The following is a 26,427-nucleotide window of genomic DNA, read 5'->3' as shown; positions in this document are numbered from 1 at the left end:
GGATTACAGAAGTGAGACACCAAGCACAGCTTGTCCTATATTTCAAGACTGCTTAATCTGCCACACTAATCTAGTAAAAGATTCCTAAGAATCCTATACTTCTGCATGGCAAATATTAGAACAACAGGATCAGCTATGAATGCTGCATTTTTATAAACTGCATCAAATTAACCTTGTGACAGAAGGACCTATTTACTTGATAGTTGTTTTTTTTTTTTTTTGAGTCAGAGTCTCGCTCTGTTGCCCAAGCTGAAGTGTAGTGGCGCCATCTCGGCTCACTGCAACCTCTGTCTCCTGGGTTCAAGCAATTGTCCTGCCCCAGCCTCCCAAGTAGCTGGGATTACAGGTGCGTGCCACCATGCCCGGCTAATTTTTTCGTATTTTTTTGTAAAGATCGGGTTTCACTGTGCTAGCCAGGCTGATCTCGAACTCCTGACTTGTGAGCCACCTGCCTCAGCCTCCCAAAGTGCTGGGATTCCAGGCGTGAGCCACCGCGCCTGGCAATTCTTTTACTATGTTACAGCTTTACTGGAGCCTTTTTGAGAAAACCAAGTACAGTCATGAAACTGGACTGGATTATCCTCATTTGTAAAATTCCAATGTTAGCTGGAATGGAGTCTGTTGTACCAATGAAAATCATGCAGTCAACAGTATGAGCCATATCTCAGACTGAGGACAGTAAGTACAAGGCCAATACATGACAATCATTTGAAATGGCCCATGAGGCCAGGTTCAGTGGCTCACACCTGTCATCTCAGCACTTTGGGAGGCCGAGATAGGAAGATTACCTGAGGTCAGGAGTTCCAGACCAGCCTGGCCAACATGGCAAAACCCCATCTCTATTAAAAATACAAAAATTAGCTGGGCATGGTGGCGAGCACCTGTAATCCAAGCTACTCAGGAGGCTGAGACAGGAGAATCGCTTGAACCCAGGAGGCAGAGGTTGCAGTGAACTGAGATGGCACCACTGCACTCCAGGCTGGGCAACAGAGTAATACTCTGTCTCAAAAAAAAAGAAAAGAAAAGAAAAAAGAAGAAATGGGCCATGAGCTATATTTATGTTTAATTAACTTTTCAAAAAGATTCACATCCTTAATCCATGAATTTCAGTAGTAGAAATCAATCCTAGATTATAATCTACAAATCAGATAAAAATCTAAGAATAGGTGGGGCGCAGTGGCTCACACCTGCAATCCCAGCAATTTGGGAGGCCGAGGGGGGCAGATCACTTGAGGCCAGGAGTTTGAAACCAGCCTGGGCAACAAAGCAAAACCTTGTCTCTGTTCTAATAAATAAATAAATACAAAAATACATAAATAAATAAATAAATAAATTTTTTAAAGAGTTAAGATTACAGGCACATGGCTGGGCGCAGTGGCTCAAGCCTGTAATCCCAGCACTTTGGGAGGCCGAGACGGGCGGATCACGAGGTCAGGAGATCGAGACCATCCTGGCTAACACTACTAAAAAAAATTACAAAAAACTAGCCGGGCAAGGTGGCGGGCATCTGTGGTCCCAGCTACTCAGGAGGCTAAGGCAGGAGAATGGTGTAAACCCGGGAGGCGGACCTTGCAGTGAGCTGAGATCCGGCCACTGCACTCTAGTCTGGGCGACAGAGAGAGACTCCGTCTCAAAAAAAAAAAGAAAAAAAAAACAAAGATTACAGGCACAGTGGCCTGAAACCCTCTCTCTACAAAAAATAAAAAAATTAGCCCTGGGTGTGGCTGTGCATGCCTGTAGTCCCAGCTACTCAGGAAGCTGAGACAGGAGGGTTTCTTGAGCCCAGGAAGCGGAGGCTACGGTGAGCCAGGATCACACCACCGCACTTTAGCATGGGTGACAAAGCAAGACCTTGTCTTTAAAAAAAAAAAAAAAGTTAGAAACTGCCTAAATATTTAACACTTGGGGAACTGGTTAGATAAACAATAGCTATTTAGGTCTTAAAAATATTTACCAAGAGCTTATACTGATAAGTCAATATCTTTATAACATAAGATGAAAAATAAGCAGGATAGGGAAATGTATGTTAAGTATGCTCTCAGTTGTGCTTAAAAAAAACAAAACAGGTCAGGCACGGTAGCTCACGCCTATAATCCCAGCGCTTTGGGAGGCCAAGGCAGGCGGATCACCTGAGGTCAGGAGTTTGAGACCAGCCTGACTAAAATGGTGAAATCCCATTTCTACTAAAAATACAAAAAAAAAGTCGGGCGTGGTGGCGCCCACCTGTAAACCCAGCTACTTGGGGACTGAGGCAGGAGAATCACTTGAACCTGAGAGGCAGAGGTTTTGCAGTGAGCCAAGATCACACCATTGCATTCCAGCTTGGGCAACAAGAGCAAAATTCTGTCTCAAATAAATATATATATGCATGCATACATATGTGTATGCATATATACGTGTGTGTATATATATATGTACACATATATATAAAACAATTCCAAAGGGAATTATGTAAAAAAATAAAGAGCCACTTGGTGAAAGATTTACCAGTCATGGTTGCCATGCGCGGTGGTTCACTCCTGTAATCCCACAACTTTGGGAGGCTGAGGCGGGCAGATCACAAGGTCAAGAGATCAAGACCATTCTGGCTAACGCAGTGAAACCCCGTCTCTACTAAAAATACAAAAAATTAGCCGGGCATGGTGGCAGGGGCCTGTGGTCCCAGCTACTAGGGAGGCTGAGGCAGGAGAATGGTGTGAACCGGGGAGGCAGAGCTTGAAGTGAGCCGAGATCGTGCCACTGCACTCCAGTCTGGGCGACAGAGCGAGACTCCATCTCAAAAAACAGAAAAGAATTACTGGTCATGGTTTTCTTGCTTTCATACTTTTCCGAACTTAACTCATTTTCTAAAATAAGCATTTAAAAAAGTATTCGTGCTTCAAGAACCACAAATATTGTTGCTTTCAACTACAGATAAGGAATGAAGAAATATGGTTTCAAGGTTATTGTGAGGAAGAATCATGTGACTATTTAAGATGCTTATAGAAAACTTGGAAATAGCTTTTTTTTTTTTTTTTTTTTTTTGAGACAGAGTCTTGCTCTGTCGCCCAGGCTGGAGTGCAGTGGCGCCATCTTGGCTCACTGCAAGCTCCGCCTCCCGGGTTCACGCCATTCTCCTGCCTCAGCCTCCCGAATAGCTGGGACTACAGGCGCCCGCCACCTCGCCTGGCTAGTTTTTTGTATTTTTAGTAGAGATGGGGTTTCACCGTGTTAGCCAGGATGGTCTCGATCTCCTGACCTCGTGATCCGCCCGTCTCGGCCTCCCAAAGTGCTAGGATTACAGGCTTAAGCCACCACGCCCGGCCTGAAAATAGCATTTTTTAAAAGGTTAGATTATAATGTCAAATGAAAAAATACCTACAAAAAGATTTAAATATTTCTACCCATAAATGTTAAAACACTGCAATAAAAGATAATATACCCCAGGCCAGGCTCAGTGGCTCACACCTGTAATCCCAACTCTTAGGGAGGCAGCGGCAGGAGGATAGCTTGAGCCCAGGAGTTTGAGACCTGCCTGGGCAATATAGCGAGACCCCACTCTCCACAAAAAGGAAAAAAAAAAGACAAAAAAAAGTGTAAAAGATAATACATCCCATATAAATTTGCCAAAGAAAAAAAAAGACACTATAACATTAAAAGTCGACTTTTTTTAAGTAGACAAAACTGGAGGAGAGGAACTTGATGCATAATAGTAACAAAAATAAAATAAATCTTTCTTTTTTTTTTTTTTTTTTGCGACAGAGTCTCACTCTGTCACCCAGGCTAAAGTGCAGTGGCATGATCTCAGCTCACTGCAACCTGCGCCTCCCAGATTCAAGCGATTCTCCTGCCTCAGCCTCCCGAGTAGGTGGGATTACAGGTGCCCACCACCACACCCGGATAATTTTTTTTTTTTTTTAATTTTTAATAGAGCCAGGGTTTTACCATCTTGGCCAGGCTGGTCTCAAACTCCTGACCTCGTGATTCACCTGCCTCAGCCTCCCAAAGTGCTGGGATTACAGGCGTGAGCCCCCATGCCTGGCCAAAATAAATCGTTTTTAAAAAGAAATAGACAAGCCCTATATGAAGAAAAACATAAACTGTTATTAAACGGCATAAAGATCAAACAAACAGATAAATAGAAACACCATTTTCCTGAATGGGAAGACTTATTAAACTCAAAATGTCAATTCTTCCCAAATTAATGTATAAACTTAATACAATTCCAGTAACAGCTGCAGGAAGGACTTGACATCCCTTGTTCTGGGGTACAGGCCAGGCGTGGTGGCAGGCGCCTGAAATCCCAGCTACTTAGGAGGCTGAGGCAGGAGAATCACAAGAACCCGGGACGCAGGGGTTGCAGTGAGCCAAGATCGTGCCATTGCACTCCCGCCCGGGTGACAAGAGCAAGACTTCGTCTCAAAAATAAAGAAAGTCCCCCCTACAAAAAAAAATTCTAATACGTATGGAAGCATGTAATCTGTAATAATGGTAGCACTTCAGTCAGATGGGCAGAATGGGCTGCTTAACCAATGACGTTAACACAAAGGATCATGGAGCTGAAAAAAAAAATAAGGATAAATTCCTATTTCAAAGATAAACTCCTAACGCAAACCACAGACAGAATGAAATTCCAGGTGGGTCAAGATCAAAGAAAAATGTTAAGTGTAAAAATTGAAAACATTAACGGTAAAAAATAACTGAGAAAAATACTGAAGAATCTGAGGATAAGATTCAGCACTCAAAAACCAAAACATTTTAAGGTTCACAGAATTAATTACATAGAATTTGTAAATGTCTACATGGCAAAAAGATATCATAAATACAGTGAAACAATAACTAAAGTGACAGATGAGAAAATATTAACAGAACATATAACTGAAAAAATTAATATTCACAAAAATTCTGTTTCTACAAATGGATAAGACAAGCAACTCAAAAAATAAAAAGCAAAGGTGGTGAACAAATCAACCACAAAAGGGTGAAATACAGTTGGCCAATAAACACAAGAAAAGATACTCAATCTCACTAACAGCCAGTGTTAGTCCTAACACTGAGGTCCAGGTTAGGACTAAGGACTTTAAAAGCAATCATAGTGCTAGCAAGAGTATGGGGAAATAGCTATTGTTGATAGTAATAGAAATATGAATTGCTATATCTTTCTGCAGAGAGATCAGGCAGCATAATTTTTTTTTTTTTTTTTTTTTTTGAGATAGGGTCTCATTCTGTGACCCACACTGGAGTGCAGTGGCACAATCATGGCTCACTACAGTCTTGACCTCCCAGGTCCAAGTGATCTTCCACCTCAGCCTCCCAAGTAGCTGAGATCACAGGCACTACCAGGGTCAGTTAATTTTTTTAATTTTTTTTTTTTGTAAAGACAGGGGTCTGTCTCACTATATTGCCCAGGCTGGTCTGTAACTCCTGGGCTTAAGCAATCCTCCTGCCTTGTCCTCCTAAAGTGCTAGAATTATAGGTATGAGCCACTGTGCTCAGCCAGTATAATTTTTTTTTTTATGTGCATAACCCTTTGACCCAGCAATCCCACTTCTAGGAAATCATCCTATAAAAATAAAAGCCCTAACAGCTAGAAAATGAGCAAGAAATGAACAGACAGACAGCTCACCAAAGAGGATATGCAGATGGCCAATACATGCAGGAAAAGATGTTCAACATCATTAGCCATTAGGGAAATGCAAATTCAAACCACAATGAGACACAACTACACACCTATCAGAATGGCTAAAATACAAAGTCATGACAAAACCAAATGCTAGCAAGGATGCAGAGAAACTGGATCACTGCCACACTACTGGTGGGACTGTAAAACGGTACAGCCACTCTAGATAAAACTAACTGTGCAAATACCATACAACCTAGCAATGATACTCTTATGCCAGAGAAATTATGGTTGGCAAGAAAGAAAAAGGTAGACTCATGCACAACTGGTAGAAAAGTTTCAAAAGCCAGAGGCTGTTCTCTTTGAGCAACCCAACTCCTGGAAACCTACACCAGAAATAAAAAATCCTCAGTATAGTTTAAAAAAAAAAAAAAAAAAAGATGCTTAAGGATGTCTATTGCTTCATTGTCCATCATAGTAAAAATCAGAAACAAAGTCAGTATTCCACAGGCAACTGTTAGTACATCTGGAACATGCAATGTAATGTAGCCTTTTAAAAAGAATTATTAGCCGGACGGGGGCAGTGGCTCACACCTGTAATCCCAGCACTTTGGGAGGCCGAGGTGGGCGGATCACTTGAGGTCAGGAATTTGAGACCAGCCTGGCCAACATAGTGAAATCCCGTCTCTAATAAAAACACAAAAATTAGCTGGGCGTGTTGGCGGGCACCCGTAATCCCAGCTACTTGGGAGGCTGAGGCAGGAGAATCACTTGAACCCGGGAAGTGGAGATTGCAGTGAGCCAAGACTGCACCACTGCACTTCAATCTGGGTGACAGAGCGACATTCTGTCCCCAAAAAGTAAATAAATAAAAAGAATTATTAGAACTGTAACTTGGAGGCCGGGTGCGGTGGCTCACGCCTGTAATGCCAGCACTTTGGGAGGCCGAGGCAGGCGGATCACGAGGTCAGGAGATCATCCTGGCTAACATGGTGAAACCCCGTCTCTACTAAAAATACAAAAAATTAGCCAGGTGTGGTGGCGGGTGCCTGTACTCCCAGCTACTTGGGAGGCTGAGGCAGGAGAATGCCACGAACCCGGGAGGAGGAGCTTAGTGAGCCAAGATCACGTCCCTGCACTCCAGCCTGGGCAACAGAGCAAGGCTCCGTCTCAAAAAAAAAAAAGGCCGGGCATGGTGGCTCACGCCTGTAACCCCAGCACTTTGGGAGGCTGAGGCGGGCGGATCACAAGGTCAGGAGATCAAGACCATCCTGGCCAACACAGTGAAACTCCATCTCTACTAAAATACAAAATATTAGCCGGGCATGGTGGCATGTGCCTGTAATCCCAGCTACTCAGGAGGCTGAGGCAGGAGAATCGCTTGAACCAGGGAGTTGCAATGAGCTAAGATCACGCCACGGCACTCCAGTGTGGCGACAGAGTGAGGCACTGTCTCCAAAAGAACTATAATTTGGAAATGTTTCAACACAAGAGTACCAAGAGAAAAAATAAAAATGCACAGCATTATGTATGATTCCATTTTTGTAAAACAATGGCAATAAAGGCTGTATATGTGTGTATATATACATGGCTATTTTATTTGTAAATAATTGTGTGAGGATGGAAAAATATAGAACAAATAATTATTGGTCATTAACATAAGCAACCCAAAGGGAAGGAGAACATACAAGACAGAAAAAAGGGGACCCTCCCCCTCTCCCAAAAATAAAATAGTTGATCAAAAAGTAAAAAGAAAAAAATTCATGCTTGGCAACAGTGATAACTCACAAGGCAGCAGTTTTCAAGGTACCATAAATGTGAAGGTTTGAGAATAGCAGAAAGGTATATACAAAGAATCAAATTAATCTTTGTACAGAGGAACCAGAAAATAGAAAAATAACCTATCTTTAAATGGTAAATCATAATTTCTGATGATTTTCTTTTTCTTTTCTTTTTTTTTTTTTTGAGACGGAGTTTCATTCTTGTTGCCCAGGCTGGAGTGTAATGGTGTGATCTCGGCTCACCCCTCTGCCTCCCGGGTTCAAGCAATTCTTCTGCCTCAGCCTCCCAAGAAGCTAGGATTACAGGCATGTGCCACCACCCAGCTGATTTCGTATTTTTAGTAGAGACAGGGTTTCTCCCTGTCGGTCAGGTGGGTCTCCAACTCCCAATCTCAGATGATCTGCACACCTCGGCCTTCCAAAGTGCTCGGATTACAAGCATGAGCCACCACGCCTGGCTCTGATAATTTTCAAACGTTACTAATATAAACAATAATTGTCCTCCCTGGCATAGACAGATCTCCAACTCTTGGTCTAGATGCAAATGCTGCCTGGATGCTCTTGGCAGATGAGGAACGTCAAAATCAGGAACAGGTGCTGGCACTGAGAAGGAATCTGCTGAAGGAGCCGGTAAATCAAAAGGGAAAAAGGGAGTGGAGAAAAACAAGAGCCCCTGGATGCAGACATGAATAAATGAGAAATGAAAAATCACATGAAGCCAATTGCCAACGGGATCTCCAAGTCTGGTCAAAGTGCACAGCCTGAGAGAACAAAAAATTCAAATCAAAAGCTTGCTTTAAAAAAATAAGAACTCAGTCAGGTACAGTGGCATGCACCTAGAGTCCCAGCTATTTGGGAGTTTGAGGAGGGAGGATCACTTGAGGCCAGGAGTTCAAAGCCAGCCTGGGCAATATAATGAGATCTATCTTTAAAAACATTTTCTTAATAAATAAAAATAAAATAAAGGCCAGCCACGGTGCTCATGCCTGTAATCCTAGCACTTTGGGAGGTCGAAGCAGGTAGACTTCCTGAGCTCAGGAGTTCGAGACCAGCCTGGGCAACACGGTGAAACCCTGTCTCTACTAAAATACAAAACAAAAAAAATTAGCCGAGTATGGCAGCGCGTACCTGCAATCCCAGCTACCCAGGAGACTGAGACAGGAGAATCACTTGAACCTGGGAGGCAGAGGTTGCAGTGAGCCAAGATCATGCCACTGCACTCCAGGCTGGGCAACAGAGCGGGACTCCATCTCAAAATTAAATACATAAATAACAAAAAATAAAAAATTTAAAAACCAATATATATTTATTTTCATTCCTGCTTTCTGGTCAGCAGTGCATGAGACCACCGTTTTCTCCTCTTTCTTGCTAAATATATATATACACACACACACACACACACACACATAGCTAATTACATATATAATATATAAAAATATAAATACATATAAATATATAAATATACATAAATATATATATATATATATATTCTTTTTTTTTTTCCAGTAGAGACGGGGTTTCACCACATTGACCAGGCTGGTCTCGAACTCCTGGCCTCAAGCAATCTGCCCCCCTCAGCCTCCGAAAGTGCTGGGATTGGAGGCATGAGCCACCGTGCCTGGCCACTAACAATAATCTGGACTGTTGTTTTGAGATTTTGTCAGTCTGGTGGGTGAAAAGTAGGCAGCTCACTGTTGCTTTAATTTGCATTTCCTTGACTACTAGTGAATTTCGGTGTCTTTTTTTCCCCTAATATATGTTTGCTGGCTATTTGGCTTTGCTGTTTTGAGCAAAGCTTCCATAGTAGAGCCATGGCATTATTTCTCAGCCTCCACATTCGGGTAATCACTGAATCTCATCAAGGATCAGTCCTGAACCTCAATCCTTCTGTCTCTTCCCCAGTCCCCGCTTCACTCAGCCCTCCAACCCTGGCTCTCCCAGACTCCATCTCACCCTACCCACCTCCACCCACCCCCACCCACCCCAATCCATGCATCCTGGGCAGAAGCTGTCTCCCTGAAATGAAAATCTGATTGTGTCATTTTCTTTCTTTCTTTTTTACCAATTGGCACCATACCATGCTATGGGTTCACAGTACATGACATGATTTTAGGGGAACACAGATAAACATTTATATGTGTCAGGAAAAAATATGACCAGACCCAGACCACAGTAGACAGTGCCTTGGAATTCCACTTCAAACCAACCTCTGGCTCAGATGGAACACAGAAATGGCAAAAATGGTGAAAATGGTACATGATGGCCTAAGTTTAAGAAATAATGCCCTGACAGGCATGGTGGGTCACACCTGTAATCTCAGCACTTTGGGAGGCTGAGGCAGGCAGATCACGAGGTCAGGAGTTTGAGACCAGCCTGGCCAACATGGTGAAACCCCATCTCTACAAAAAATACAAAAATTAGCCAGGCATGGTGGCAGGCGCCTCTCCGGAGGCTGAGGCAGGAGAATCGCTTGAACCTGGGAGGCGGAGGTTGCAGTGAGCCAAGATTGCATCATTGTACTCCAGCCTGGTTACAAAAGCAAAACTCTATCTCAAAAATAAAAAAAGAAATAATGCCCTAACTGATGGCATTCAAATACTTCCCTGCTGACTTTCCACCTGTCTCCCAAACCAAACAACACTCATCCACGCACCCCACCATTGTGCCCCACATCCCTGCACCTTCACATCTGCTATTCCCTCTGCCTAAAATTCCTATCCCACCTATGTGACCACTAACAACCATGGTGTCAACTCTATGACAACTAATATTTATTACAGGTCACCATAATTGTCCACAATTTACATGTCCAACTCCCAGATTCAATTTTGAATTTCTTGAAGACAGCAACCATCTCATTTAATTTGCATCGGCAATGCCAACATAGTGCTCTACAAATAAATACCTGTTGAAGGAAGGAATTAATGAGGCAATCCTTCCAGCCTTCAGTTACTAGTAATTGTCAAAAAACACAGGTATGTCTAGTCATTTGAAAAAAAGTGTATTGAGTTTATTACGTTCTTACTGGGTGTCCCAAGCAAATATTATTACAGCTAATCCTGACTATAACCCTAGGAAGTGAGTATCATTATTATCATCTGATTTTCCAGATGGTGCATGAGAGGCTTAAAGGAGCTAGGTCAGTCCAAAATTACACAGCTGGTAACTGGTGATTTGTGGCTGAAGTAGGCATGAAGGTAAGTATGTCCGACACCAAAGCTCACATCCCATGCTCACCACCTCTCTCCACTGTCAGGTTCATGACAATGATGATGATGGCGCTCACATATTGCTTACTATGGCCTAGGCAGTGCTCTCAACAACTATCAACATAAATAAGACAAATATTAATTAAAATTCAGATATAAAAATAGGCTCAGGGCCAGGCATAGTGACTCACACCTGTAATTCCAGCACTTTGGGAGGCCAAGAAGGGTGGATCACCTGAGGTCGGGAGTTTGAGAGCAGCTTGGCCAACATGGTTAAACCCCATTTCTACTAAAAATACAAAAATTAGCTGGGTGTGGTGACACAAGCCTAAAATCCCAGCTACTCGGAGGCTGAGGCACAAGAATCGCTGGAACCCAGGAGGTGGAGGTTGCAGTGAGCCGAGATCACACCACTGCACTCCAGCCTGCGTGACAGAGTGAGACTCTGTCTCAAAAATAAATAAATAAATTCAGATATAAAAATGGGCTTAGATTTGTTAAACGTCCTAGAGGTTCCCCATTGCTAGAAATAATCTTTTTTCAAAAAAAACCCCAAGCAATTCATTTAATCAAGCAGTAAAATAAAAGAGTATGCAATATGGACTATCTACTACAGAGTCTCAAAGTGGAAATAAAGTACTTGGGGTAAGGGAGGGGGAGAATCCAATTAATGAACCCCAGGATTTTCAGCCAGGATGACAAGAATCGTAACATCCAGCCAACACCTCAAACTAGTCAGAGGCTGGTAAGAAACTTGTGACGCAGGGAACATAAAACTCACATGACAAACATTCAGAGCCATTTAAAACAGAAAAAAATACCTGAAAAAACCATTCCGTTTCGTAAGTCCTCTGGGGGATACACGTGACAGTTTTCAACTGCATTAAGAATAACATCAGGAACAACAAAGGGCAGCTGGTTTTGGTTTTTAGCTTCCTGAAAAGTCCAAAACTGATTCTAATTCCTCGGCAGGTTAAAAAAAAAAAAAAAAAAAAAACACCAAAACAAATCATTCTTTCTCGCATGCTTTGAAGGGAGAAGAAATGCTCTCCTATGATTTCCTCTGACAGTCACCTGAAAGTTCACAAAAAAGAGCGATTTCTTTTTTTTTTTTTTTGAGACAGGGTCTCACTCACATCAACCAGGCTAGAGTGCAGTGGTGAGTTGATGGCTCACTGCAGCTTCGACCTCCTAGGCTCAAGTGATCCTCCCACTTCAGCCTCCTGAGTAGCTGAGACCACAGGCCTGCACCACCACACCCAGCTAGCTAATTTTTTTTTTTTCTGTAGACAGGGGATTTCGCCATGTTGCCCAGGCTGGTCTCAAACTCCTGGGCTCAAGTGATCCTCCCACCTTGGCCTCCCAAAGTGCTGAGATTACAGGTGCAGGCCACCGCACCTGGCCAAAATTAACCATTTCTAAATGCAGATCAATACCTGAAGCCAACTCACTGCCACCCATATGGCAAAGAGATCCAGTGCGTGAGTGTGTAGTAAACGTCTACCAAGTGCCAAACACCTTACATATCCTTATAATGAAAATCACAACAGCTAATAATTACTGGAAACTTACTACCTGCCAGGCAATGTTCTAAGGGCTGTACACGAACTGACTCATAACAACCCTCTGAAGTGAATACCGTTATACTACCCATTTCAGAGTTGCGGAAATTGAGGTGCAAGAAAGAAACTTGCCCAAAATCACAACACAATTTAGAACCGGCAAACCCAAGATTCAAATGCCAAGCTGTAACGCCCATGCTGATTCCACTGCCTCCGTTATCGTTCCTGTTCAGAATTTAAAGGGAAAACTTCCAGATTACGTCCTCTGATTCCATATGCGACAAAGACGCCTTGGCGGAACAATCACGTGTCTAGTCTTTGAGGTAACTTCTAGGGCCTACAAAGCTCCTGGGCCATTATTTCTAGAAGGGAAAATATTCCAAAGATATCTTAAAGCTGCTTCACAGGCCAGTCTGACTGAAAGAAAGTGGAATAATTTCAATGAACCACAAGAATGAGTCTTTGTTCCTAGGTTAAAAAAAAGAGCTAGAAAACATTGCCAACAGAAAGTAAAGAGGAGAAGCACGCATTTCAGAGTCAGTGGCTGCCACCACTTCCTCCTGGGGAAACTTCTCAGGACTCCATCTGAAGGAAAAAACAAGTCTCGCCTGCATTTCCCCTAATGCCAATATTGTTTTATGTTCCATGTGAAGATGGCTGCATCTCACGGTGTCCGTCTCTCACAAACATATATATATACACACACACATATATATAACATATATATACACATATATACATATATATATATTTCACGCACATACACACACACACATACAGAAACATGCTCGCACACATCCACCTTGGATTTTGTATTTTGGCACAATAATACAGTGCACCATTTAGGCTCCCAAATCCCGCAACGGTCTGCTCTGTCCTGCTAGCACTGTCTCTACTCGAAACATGATTCGTCCACCAACACCTTGACAGCTCTTTTTCGATGTAGTAAGGGTATGTGCTATTATTTACTTATTTGTCTTGAATTTGACTCACTTTGTTCAGTTACATACACGTTTAAAAATTATTTTAAAATTTAAAAAATGGAAAGCTGCATCACAGTTGTAAATGGAAAACTAGCATCATATGACATAAAAACAGTAGCCTTAAAAGTAAATGAAAAAAAAAAGTGAAAAAAAAAAGTAAAAAAAAAAAAAAAAGGTAAACGTAGGCTGGGCATGGTGGCTCATGCCTGTAATCCCACCACTTTGGGAGGCTGAGGCAGGTGCATCACTTGAGGTCAGGAGTTTAAGACCAGCCTGACCAACATGGTGAAACCCCGTCTCTACTAAAAAATACAAAAATTAGCCAGGCCTGGAGGCGCGCACCTGTAATCCCAGCTACTAGGGAGGCTGAGGCAAGAGAATCACTTGAACCCGGGAGGTGGAGGTTGCAGTGAACGGAGACTGCACCACTGCACTCCAAACTGTGCAACGGAGCAAGGCTCCATCTCAAATTAAAAAAAAAAAAAAAAAAAAAAAAAAAACACGAAATACAATTAAGTAACAAATTTTGACTCTCTGCCATGGCCAGAGGATGGCTCTGAGCCTGAAATCTGCACACTCTGTTTTAAAAAGGAGAGGCATTAGAAACATACTGTTTTTAACTATTTTGAACAAGCTGTCATTTTTGTAAGTCAAAAATGATCCAGGCCGGGTGCAGTGGCTTTGCCTGTAATTCCAGCACTTTGAGAGGCTGAGGCGGGCAGATCACCTGAGGTCGGGAGTTCAGGACCAGCCTGACCAACATGGAAAAACCCCGTCTCTACTAAAAATACAAAATTTGCCTGGCATGGTGGTGCACACCTGTAATTCCAGCTACCTGGGAGGCCGAGGCAAGAGAATCGCTTGAACCCAGGAGACGGAGGTTGTGGTGAGCCAAGATCACATCATTGCACTCTAGCCTGGGCAACAAGAGCGAAACTCCATCTCAAAAAAAGAAAAAAATTTCCTTGAAAAAGTAGTGAAAAGCAGAACGGATGCAGTGGCTCACGCCTGTAATCCCAGCACTTTGGGAGGCCAAGGCGGGTGGATCATGAGGTCAGGAGATCAAGATTATCCTGGCTAACACGATGAAACCCCATCTCTACTAAAAATAGAAAAAAATTAGCTGGCCATGGTGGCGGGCATCTGTAGTCCCAGCTACTCGGGAGGCTGAGGCAGAAGAATGGCGTGAACCAGACAGGCAGAGCTTGCAGTGAGCCGAGATCAAGCCACTGCACTCCAGTCTGGGTGACAGAGAGAGACTCCATCTCAAAAAAAAAAGAAGAAAGAAAAAGTAGTTAAAAGCTTTAAAAACAAAAGGAGAAAAAGGGCAGATGGCTGGATCAGAGAGCACGGGAAAGCATGTGAGGCCTCCAGGCTGTGTTAAGGATGTGGGTCTTTCTCCCAAGAGCAAAGAGAAGGCAGCTGGGAGGTTTCAAGGGAGCATGAGGTGAGGGAATCTGCATTCTGCATTCGATGTGGTAGAAGCAGGACAAGAACAAATGGGGAGAGCCCAGAGCTGCAGCGGCCATCCTGTGAGATGCTGGTAATGGGGACCGCAGGCCAGCAGAGGAGCTGGAGAGAAGTAAGTGGATTGGCCTCAACTCCAGGGTCGGGTCAGCTACCAGCGGTGAGGAAGGGAGGCAACTCATCTATCTTGTCAGTCCTCCTAAGTTATTTTTAAATGTTCGCTGACTTTCCCTCTTGAGATTCAACTTTCTTCTTTTTTTTTAATTATTTTTTTGAGACGGAGTCTCACTCTCTCACCCAGGCTGGATTGCAATGGTGCAATCTCGGCTCACTGCAACCTCTGCCTTCCGGGTTCAAGCGATTCTCCTGTCTCAGCCTCCCGAGTAGCTGGGATTACAGGCGGGCACCACCACGTCCAGCTAATTTTTTTAGTACAGACGGGGTTTTGCCATGTTGGCCAGGCTGGTCTTGAACTCCTGACCTCAAGGGATTCACCTGCCTCAGCCTCCCAAAAGGCTAGGATTATAGGCGTGAGCCGCCACGTCCAGCCAAGATTCAACTTTCTCACAGAATAGGGACAATGATGTGGCCTTTCCAACATGAAGGTGGTGCCACCTTTACCCAAGTACATTTCCAAGGTAAGACCAGGTCTCTGATATTAAGATGTAATCCGCCTAGGGTAGAGGAGAATAATTTTTTTTTAAACCCAGCCTCAAAAACAATTTAGTCACTAAATAGCACATAACAGAGAAAGAACAAATCATGGAACTCTAGCCCTTTCAAAATGTCTAACCTAGGCTATGGCATTTTGCCTCTCTGAATCAGTTTTCTCATCAGTGAAAAAGGGATAACCCAGGCACAGTGTGGCTCATACCTGTAATCCCAACATTTTGGGAGGCCAAGGTGGGAGGATCACTTGAGTCCACGAGTTCGAGACCAGCCTGGGCAACATAGTGAGACCCCATCTCTACAAAAAATACAAAAAGTAGCCAAGTATGGTGGCTTGCATCTGTAGTCCCAGCTACTCAGGAGGCTGAGGTGGGAAGATCTTGAGCCTGGGAGGCTGAGGCTGCTATGAACCATGATCACACTACTGCACTCCAGGCTGAGTGACAGAGGAAGACCCTGTCTCAAAAAAAAAAAGAAAAAAAGAAAGGATAATACCTCTGCTCCTTCTGAGGACTAAGAATCAACATAAATAAAATGTAGCAAAGGCAGTCACAAACTATAACTATTAGTATTACTTTTTTTTTTTTTTTTTTGAGATGGAGTATCGCTCTTGTTGCCCAGACTGGAGCAATCACGGCTCACCGAAACCTCCACCTCCCAGGTTGAAGCGCTTCTCCTGCCTCAGCCTCCCTGCCTAGCTGGGATTACAGGCATGTGCCACCATGCCTGGCTAATTTTGTATTTTAAGTAGAGGCAGGGTTTCTCCACGTTGGTCAGGCTGGTCTCGAACTCCTGACCTCAGGTGATCCTCCCGCCTTGACCTCCCAAAGTGCTGAGATTACAGGCATGAGCCACCATGCCTGGCTATTATTATTATTATTTTTAGTGACAGGGTCTCTGTCTATTGCCCAGGCTGGAATGCAATGGCACGATCATAGCTCACTGCAGCCTTGAACTCCTGGCCTCAAGCAATCCTCCTACCTCAGCCTCCCAAAGCAATGAGATTACAGACATGAGCCACAGTGCCTGGCCTATTATTAGTAATAGTAAGCAGCATACTCCTTTTAGCCATAAACGACAGTTATCACAGAAGGAATTAACTTTTTCAATTCTACTACAAAACATAACATTTTCTGTAACAAAGGCTATGGTAGCAAATTCTATTACATAGGTTCAGTATTCTTTATCCAAAATGCTTAGGATCAGAAATGTTTCGGATTTCAGGTTTTTCCAGACTGTGGAATATCTGCATTATATACTTACCAGTTAGGTGAGCCTAATCCAAAAATCCAAAATCCAACTGGCTTCCATTAGCATTTCCTTTGAGCATCATGTTGGTACTCAAAAAGTTTTGGATTTTGCAGCATTTTGAATTGTGGGTTTTTGGATGAGGGATACTCCACCTGTGTAAGAACACGTTAACCTAACATTCCGAGCAGGATCGCCTCTCTCAGGAAGCGGACAGCACGGTAATGAAGAAAAGTGGTCAAGAAGTCATGGATACTTAGACACACACACACCACACACACCCATACACACACATAAACACAGACAAACCAACCCGGTCAGGAAACAGGAGTCTTTCCTAATTACCTCTGCATCCCAGGCCCTGGAACAGTGATTACACTGGAAGCTTTGGTGTCCAGCAGAATCACCTGGGGATCCTGTTGAAATGCAAATTCTCAGCAAGCTCCTCGGCTTCAGTCATTCACACACACACTCATGCACATATACACATCCTGCTCCAATACAACTAGGACAGGACTTAGACACTGCATCATTAATCAATAAGCCTCCCAGGTGATTCTGACGCAAGCGGACCTTGGATCCCTGGCCAAGGCCAGGCCCCATAGTAGGCCCTCAGGAAGGACTAAATTGATCAATGAGTCTAATGATCTAATGCCACGAACATATACTGAGAATCTAATGTACGACAGGCACAAAGTGCTTGTGTAAAACACTGAGAAGTAAAATTTTAAAAAATAAATGGAGAAACACCCTTTCTGCCTTCCAATCTCACAAGCTTCGTGGTGGCACAGATATTTGAACACCTGACTACAGTACAATGTAATACACACACTCATCCGGCTAACAAATCTTTACTGAATGCTTCTAGGCACTAGAGAAACATCTGTAAACAAGACAGCGAAACATACCTGCCTGCACAGAGCCGACATTATAGTGACAGGATAATAGGCAAAATTTAAAAGTCGAATGTATATATAGTCAGTTGGATGGTGATACGTGCAATGGAGAAAACATAAGCAGAGAAGGCACAGATAATAGGGCGCATCATTTTAAATCTGTGCCAGTTTCGAATCATCCACATGGCTCTATTCCAGAAAGGTCTACATGCTTTGCTCATGGCTGTTAAAAGTTTACAGTAGGAAAGGACAGAAAAAGGAACAATGGACGCGGGAGGGTGGGCTACGGTGAGAGGGTGGGGGACATGAACGGTTTCCAGGATGAGATGAACGTTGAGCAAGCAAGTTCCCTTCCCTTTCCTTCCCATGCAGGAATGTCCCTCCTGCCACCCCAGGGGCTGCAGAGCACAAATCAGCTCTGACTGAGCTCACAACGCATTTGCAGCAAGGACTGGATATTTGTGTGCCTCCTACCTTTGCCAAGCCCTATGGGTCTCCTTCCAGCCAATGTTATCAGCTTATGCCATGATGTCAGCCTTTCCTGGGTCGTGAATGTCAATGGCCATTTTTAGGAATTTTTTTTTTTTTTTTTTTTTTGAGATAGAGTCTTGCTTTGTCACCCAGGCTAGAGTACAGTGGCACAATCTCGGCTCACTGCAACCTCTGCCTCCTGGGTTTAGGCAATTCTCCTGCCTCAGCTTCCCGAGTAGCTGGGATTATAGGATTATAGGCACCCGCCACCAAGCCCGGCTCATTTTTGGTATTTTTAGCAGCACAAATCAAGCCTCAAGGGGTTTCACCATCTTGGCCAGGCTGGTCTCGAACTCCTGACCTCGTGATCCACCTGCCTCGACTTCCCAAAGTGCTGGGATTACAGGCATGAGCCACTGCACCCAGCCAAATTTTATTTTTTGAGACAGAGGCTCACCCTGTGTCACTCTGTCACCCAGGCTGGAGTGTAGTGGCACAATCTCAGCTCACTGCAACCTCCACCTCCTAAATCCTTAATTTTCCCCAAAATTAGCCTGGGTTCAAGCAATTGTCCTGCCTCAGCCTCCCAAGTCTCTGGGACTACAGGCGTGCACCACCACACTCAGCTAATTTTTGTATTTTTAGTAGAGACGGGATTTCACCATGTTGGCCAGACTGGTCTCGAACTCCTGACCTCAAGTGATCCACCTGACTCGGCCTCGCAAAATGCTGGGATTATAGGCATGAGCCACCGCACCTGGCCCATTTTTAGGAATTATTTTTTATCATAAAAGGAACACATGATCACAATAAAACACGCGAAAAATACCAGAAAGCAATATTCCCAGTATTCTTACCCTTACTGCTACCTTAGGCCACATTTCAGTGTGTTCTGGCCAGAGTTGCTATCTAACATAGCTAGGACCACTCCATATGCATAGAATTTCGGATCCTGCTCTTTTTACAACATATGCCTTTTTACTATATATATAATTTCTAAATTACTACCCATGCATTTTTCCACTGAAAACAAATTCCATATAAACATTACTCTTGATGGCTATATAACATTCCACCCCATTAACGCACTATACTTTATTAACCATTTCCCAATTACTGGGTATTTAGGCATCCAAGTTCTCATAATTATTAATTACCCTGAAAATAATTTTATATGGAAAGGTATCTCGAATAATTCCCTCCGAATAGATTCCTAGAAAGAGAATTATGGAAAATGTGGAATGTTGGAGATGAGCAGTCACTGCACAGAGAGTCCACGGTTGACTCAAATTTCAGCGCTGCACCTCTCGGCTGCAGAGGCAGAGCACAGAAGCCAGCCACCTTCTGCCGCCTTTTCAAGCTTGATGGTCAATGGTTTTAGAAGCGACATATTTACCTGCTGTCGGAATCCGAGGCGATCTCCTTTCTCCCTCCAAAGCGGATCTGGCACTGCACAGAAAAAGAAGCTGCTGAGATCAGCCGCTGGGATGCGACACTCAAAACGTCACACAACAGCCCACGTAGGGCTTAAGGGTCAGGGAGGGGACACTGGACCAGAAGCTCTGCACGTCAAGTGAGGACGTCCCTGTCCCCTGGGTATCAGCACAAGACTTAAGAAGGTACACACCCCAGCCTTGAAGCTGCCACTTAAAGGAAACCCTTATCTCCCACTTATACAAAAGCAAGCCTTGTGGGAAAACATTGCTAACAGAAAAACAAAAGCACACGGCCATCTGTGCATTATCCAGGAAGCTGCTCCTGCCTGTCGGCAGCTGACTGTCTACCACACAGAGCTCATCGCGGGAGACAATTACAACTTCCACAAACCTGCGCTGAATGGGCCCCTTTGGACGAGCCCCAGAGTTGTCATGACTGGCTATGATGTTACAGCAGCACAAATCAAGCCTCACACGAGTCATCTGGTTGTGTGAAATGACAATTTACTGAGGGTGGGTAAAAATGAAAGCAGGCTACTTCTTTTTTTTCTTTTTTTTTTTTTTATTTTATTTTATTTTTTGAGATGGAGTTTCACTCTTGTTGCCCAGGCTGGAGTGTAATGGATCGATCTCAGCTCACCGCAACCTCTCCCTCCCGGGTTCAAGTGATTCTCCTGCCTCAGACTCCCAAGTAGCTGGGATACAGGCATGTGCCACTACGCCCGGCTAATTTTTGTATTTTTAGTAGAGACGGGGTTTCTCCATGTTGGTCAGGCCGGTCTTGAACTCCTGACCTCAGGTGATCGCCCACCTTGGCCTCCCAAAGTGCTGGGATTACAGGCGTGAGCCACGGCACCTGGCCCTGCAGGCTACTTTCTGAATTGGTAAAATTAAAATATAGATAACATAAACTTTGCCATTTTAACCATCTTTAGGTGTAAATTTCAATTCACAATGTTGAGCAGCCATCACCATTATCCACTATTCTAATTTACTTAACAACAAAAAAAAATGGGGTCTCACTCTGTCACCAGGCTGAAGGGTAGTGGTGCCATCATAGCTCATGGTAACCTCGAATACCTGGGCTCAAGCAATTCTCCCACCTCAGCCTCCCAAGTAGCTGGAATTACAGGCACGTGCCACCAGGTCCAACTCATATTTTTTATTTTTGTAGAGACAGGGTTCTCACTATGTTGCCCAGGCTGCCCTCATACTCCTGGCCTCAAGACATCCTCCTGCCCCAACTTCCCAAAGCACTGGGATTACAGGCGTAAGCCACCATGCCTGGCCTACTACTGTCTTTTTCTTTTAAAGGTATAGAATCTCTGCTATGGGTAGCAGGCTTGCAGGGTTCCTAAACTTATTATCAAAACTACTACATTGTGTGTCTGTGTGTGTATCTGTGTGTGTATGTGTATATGTGTGTGTACATATATAATTTTAAATGATATATTTGTCAAAACACATGAAACTATACACTTAAAATGCTATATTTTATTATATGTAAATTATACATCAATAAAATTTATTTTTGAAAGTCTTGCAAAAAAGTCATATGCAACACTTTAACCCTCAAAATAACAATAACAATAATAATAATAATAACTGCAGGCTAGGCGCAGTGGCTCACGTCTGTAATCCCAGCAGTAAGGGAGGCCAAGGTGGGCTGATCACCCAAGGTCAGGAGTTCGAGACCAGCCTGGCCAACATGGTGAAATCCCACCTCTACTAAAAAATACAAAAATTAGCCAGGTGTGGTGGCACGCACCTGTAGTCCCAGCTACTCAGGAGTTTGAGGCAGGAGAATCACTTGAGCCCAGGAGACAGAAGTTGCAGTGAGCTGAGATTGTGCCACTGCACTCCAGCCCGGGCGACAGAGCTAGACTCCATCCAAAAAAAAAAAAAAAGCAGCAGAAGCTCTGGGCATAAGCTCCACTTTATTTCTCTCTGCTACCTTTAAAGTGGTTCATCTTGCCTCCTCATCTTATTATATTTTCCATTTCTGCAGCAAAGAAAGAACACGCTAATAACATGGGCTCCAGATGTTACCATGTTAACAGAGGACCAGGCTCTGTCCAGGCCCTTTACCTACTTTAACAAGCCAATTCCCTCAGAAGCCATACACAGATTAAGTGACCCAGTTACAGAAGAGCAGAGACATGCTCAGGGAGGGTGCGTGAGCTGTCCCTGTACACACAGAGCTGAAGAAGTAAAGCTGGCCTTTAATTCCAACTACATCGGAGCAGAAAGCCTGTGTCCCTCCTACCACACAACGCCTCAAGGCTTACATAGATACTGCATTCTCTGGGCTCACTTCAATACTCAATATACACCCCAGCCACATGTGGTGGCATGCACCTGTAGTCCCAGCCACTCAGGAGGCCAAGGTGGGAGGATTGCTTGAGCCCAGGAGTTTGAGGTTACAGTGAACTATGATGGTACCACTGTGCTCCAGCCTAGACAAGAGCAAGACCTTATCTCTAAAAAATAAAAAAAAATAAAAAATTTCACACACACCCCTATTACAGTACTTACCTCCCTACAGTGTAATTACACACATAATTATAACTGTCAACTGCCCCTTCCAAAAAGTGAGCTCCTAGAATTCCCAGATTTGGATCCTAGCTCTGCCGCTTACTAACTATGACGCCTTGAGCAAGTTATTGGATCCCTCTGAGTTTCAGTCTCTTCAGCTGTAAAATGAAACCAACTGCAGGAACTATAATCTCACAGTGTTGTTGGAAGGATTAAATATAAAGTGCTTAGCAGAGAGCCTGGCACACAGTGGAGGTGTGATCAGTGACAGCTAACAGTAGCATGCATCTGGTACATGCAGCAAGCAGATTCCAGTCTCACAGCCAAGCTTGCCTCCAAGCCTAGCCAGAGTCAAGCATCAGAAACAGCATCACATCAATCACAGCAAAGCCACCTGGAGTGTCCACACAGCTGGGGGCAGCAGCAGAGGACCCCAGGCGTGGCCTCCTTCCTCCTTGTCCTAGCCTTCTTGTGCTCAGGGGTCCTAACTCGAAACTACCACCTCTGCACCCCTCAGAGCTGCCCTCAAACACAACAGCTTGGAAATGAGACAATGGGACTTTGAAACCCACATCAATGCCTTTTTTTTTTTTTTTTTTTTTTTTTTTGAGACAAAGTCTCACTCTGTTGCCCAGGCTGCAGTGCAGTGGGGCAATCTCGGCTCACTGCAACCTCCACCTCTCAGGTTCAAGCAATTCTCCTGCCTCAGCCTCCCAAATAGCTGGGATTACAGGTGCCTGCCACCACGTCCAGCTAATTTTTGTATTTTTAGTAGAGACAGGGTTTCACCATGTTGGCCAGGTTACTTTGGAACTCCTGACCTCAAGTGATGCGGTCACCTTGACCTCCCAAAGTACTGGGATTACAGGCGTGAGCCACCACACCCAGCTCAGTGCCTTTCTTGAAGGGACATCACTGAAGGATGGGGGTCCTCTAGAGGGCTTTCGAAATTCAAGACACAGGACTTCCTCCAACTCAACTCTGACCGTGTTCACTGCTCTATCATTTCCTGGGGAAAACGATTAGATCGCTTCACTGTTCCCAGGTATAAAGTAGGAGTTAGTCTGTGTATGTTATAGGGAAGAAATGACCTACATTAATTATGTGACACTATTACTCGACCAAAAAGGCAAATGTGTGCTTTCTGCTTACCTGTTTCACTGCATCCAGCAGTCGCTCCAGCAGAAATTGTCTTTTGTCATTGTTCTGTGATCCTAAAACGCAATGAGGCTTAATTAGTTCTCGTTGACACTCGGACACGGCTGTCCCCAACTAGACCAGTCCTTTACTACTGATCTTTAACCAAATCAATAGCACGACTAGGTACCAATAATCTGTATCATTACAATGAAGTTTGGCTATTGCCCGTTACTGCATCAAAGGAAAACAGGTAAACTAATTTTCCCCAAATCTGAACAACATGTCTACAGTGGTCTAAAGGTTTCTCAACCCTTGGCACTACTGACATTGTAGGATGTTTAGCAACATCCCTGGCCTCTACACACTACGTGGCATTAGCACACACAAACCCCTGAGTTATACCAAAATGTTTCCATGTAATGCCAAACTCCCCTGGGAATCAAAACTGCCCCCAGTTGTCAACCAGCAGCCTAAAATAAAATACAAGTTTCCCAGTACAGCGGGAACTGCTCACTGGCTGTTCTCACTATCATCTCCAACATCCTTTTCCCATGTCGCCTTCAGCAATCCAAGCTATAAAACCTGATACTCCTCTTCTCAGCAGCTGAGGTTGAACTTAAGCGGTCTGGCCAATGAGAAGATAGCAGAAGTGCACTGGGAAAGTTCTGGGAAAGTCATTCCTTTCTGATAGAAAGAAGAGCTATGAAGGGCATCATTCTGTCTTCCATCCTTCATGCCTCAATCATAGACATGTTGGGTGGAGCCCGAGTAGCATTTTGCCACCATGAAGTCATGAGCCTGAGAGAAAGACCTAGAGAATCACAAAGACACCAGCCCTGATATCACTGAGTTGGTAAGTCAAGACTAGAAACAAGCTAACTCTCACAAAATAAATAACCATATTTGTCCACACCACGGCACATTGAGCTGTTACTTGCAGCCAAAAGCATTCCCAACTGACACACATGACATACACTGAATTTCCATTTCAGAAGGTCTGGGGAAAGGGCACTTGAAAACACCAGGTGGACAGTTGTCAGAGCCACACCTGATCTCCACAAGAGGCCCAGTGACTCCAAGCAAGATACAAAGCCATGGACTATGATGCACCAGTCACAGAGCACACTGTCTTCAAAGGATACTGGAATTCAGGTTATAAGGACAGATGCTCCACACTGCAGGCGTTGAATTGCCATCAGGCTGCTTCTGTCCTGGGCAACTCTACGTAGGCTGCACCGGGGCGCAGCAGCAGAGCATTATCTCAGAGATGGTCAGTGATTCCTCCAGGTCAAGCCAGGGCCAGCTGGTTGATAACAACCACCACCATGTGCTGGGCGCATCCTACATGCCAGGAACCAAGCTGAGCACTATGCATGCAATATCTCCCTTGATCTTCACATCCAGCCTACAAGCCAGGATCCCAAACACAGATGGGAAAGCTGAAGCTGGGAGAAGTCAATTGACTGTGTGTGTTGATCCACCCAGGATTTATTTAACTTCTAGTGTGTGTGAGGCAATGTTTTAAGAGCTGAGGACATACAAGTTAAATGATGTAAAAGAGCCATCTTCTCATGGAGCTAAAAATCCTACTAGAAGGCCGGGCACAGTGGTTCACGCCTGTAATCCCAACACTTTGGGAGGCTGAGGCAGGCAGATTGCTTGAGATCAGGAGTTTGAGACCAGGTTGGGCAACATGACGAAGCCCTGTATCTACCAAAAAACACAAAAAATTTAGCCGGGCATGGTGGCACACAGCTGTGGTCCCAGCTGTTCACGAGGCAGAGGTAGAAGGATCACTTGAACCTGGGAGGCAGAGGTTGCAGTGAGCTGAGATCGTGCCACTACACTCTGGCCTGGTTGATAGAGTGAGACCCTATCTCAAAAACAAAACAAAAAACAAAATAGTATAAAAATAAACCAATCAACGAAAAAGTGTTAGAGTCATACTAGGAAGAAAAAACAAAGACAGTGATGGGATAGGGAGGAAGCAAGAAGGCTGCTTTAGCCAAGGCAGCCACTGAGGGCCTCTCTGCACAGGTGATATGTGAGCTGAGCCCTCTATAAAGAGAAGGAGCAGCTATGGAAAGATAGGGCAGGCCAGTGTTCCAGACAGAGCAAGCAGCAAGGGGAGAGGCTCGGAGGTAGGACAAGCTTGGCTCTGGTCTTCCAGGACTAGAAGGAAGTTTGCTGTGTTTTGAGCAAAAAGCAAAAAAAAAAAAAAAACGGAAGGAAAGATCAAACAGGCAGGCAGAGACCAGTCACATAGGATCGTGTGGGCCATGATAATGGGGTTAGACTCTTGAAATTTTAATACTAATTGGTTAAACAGTAATCCTGACTCAAGACCTCTAAAACCTGTGTTAGGACCACGATACCAAGGATCCCGCCTTACCTCCAGGCCTAGTGATAAAACCAGTCAGCAGACACACAGTAAAACAACTGACTCTTCAAAAAAATACCATTAGTATTTTTTTCTGGAAGAGGTTTCGATCAAGAATAGCCTGGACACCATTCCCACCAGCCAGGAGGCATCTCAAGGCATTGCTCAGGATGGCTATAGACCCATCTGGCCAAGGTCCTCTGACACCTCTTGACACCTGTCTCTATCAATCAAACGCTCTTTGTTCCAGAATCCAGGGTTTGGATTCTGGTCTTCCCTCCCTAACACCAGAATAGAAAAGTCAGGCTTGCTTTCTTCCTTTTTCCAAGTATGAGACCCGACAGTTCTACCTGCCCTTGAGCAATACCAACTGGAAATTTGACAGGGTTCCCCGCACTGGAAATGCCTTTGTTATTTTTTTCTCATCATAAAAGCAATTCATGTAGGGAAAAAAAATAGAATAATAACAAATCGGGAAAAAATATACAAAGAAAACAAAAATCTCTTTCATCTCCCTACTGATAATTTTCTAATGCAGTTCTTCTCAAACTTTGATGTCCACACAGATCTCCTGGAGATCTTGTTAAAAAGCAGGCATTTGTTTGCTGGCGTTTTTTCTGAGACAGGAACTCTTATCACCCAGGCTGGAGTAAGTGGCACAATCACAGCTCTCTGCAGTCTCAACCTCCTGGGCTAAATCAACTCTCCTGTCTCAGCCCTCTGAGTAGCTGGGACTACAGGCATAGGGCACCACTCACAGATAATTTATTTATTTCTATTTTTTATAAAGATGGGGTCTCATGAGCTTGCCCAAGCAGCTCTTGAACTCCAGGGCTCAAGCGATCCTCCTGCCTCAGCCTCCCAAAGAGCTGGGATAATAGGCATGAGCCACCGCACCCAGCCCAAAAGGCAGATTCTGATTCAGGAGGCTGCAAATGGGGCCTAATTCTGTGTTTCTCTTTTTTTTTTTCTGAGACAGTCTTGCTCCGTTGCCCAGGCTGGAGTTCAGTGGCACAATCTGGGCTCACTGCAACCTCCACCTCCCAGGTTC

At 44.2% G+C, this 26,427-nt stretch overlaps 1 protein-coding gene across 5 annotated transcripts in view; it reads right to left on the bottom strand.

Annotated features, from left to right (window-relative positions):
• Window positions 1-26,427, bottom strand: part of SNX29 (sorting nexin 29) — a 638,098-nt gene that overhangs the window by 591,845 nt on the left and 19,826 nt on the right. For 4 of the 5 annotated variants that reach the window (XM_007986063.3, XM_007986052.3, XM_037989526.2 and 1 more), the window contains exons 2-3: window positions 23,009-23,070; window positions 19,282-19,334 (exon numbers count right to left, since the gene is read on the bottom strand). In XM_007986063.3, the coding sequence (XP_007984254.1) occupies window positions 19,282-19,334; window positions 23,009-23,070 (115 nt within the window). Of the gene's footprint in view, window positions 1-16,863; window positions 16,918-19,281; window positions 19,335-23,008; window positions 23,071-26,427 lie in introns of those variants that run through there. The other variant, XM_073015178.1, reaches the window with a different exon arrangement.

The sequence above is a fragment of the Chlorocebus sabaeus genome, chromosome 5, assembly GCF_047675955.1.
Source record: "Chlorocebus sabaeus isolate Y175 chromosome 5, mChlSab1.0.hap1, whole genome shotgun sequence".
Classification (NCBI taxonomy): Eukaryota; Metazoa; Chordata; class Mammalia; order Primates; family Cercopithecidae; genus Chlorocebus; species Chlorocebus sabaeus.
The sequence above is the reverse complement of the archived record's forward strand: the minus strand, read 5'-3'. Positions and strand labels throughout refer to the sequence as shown.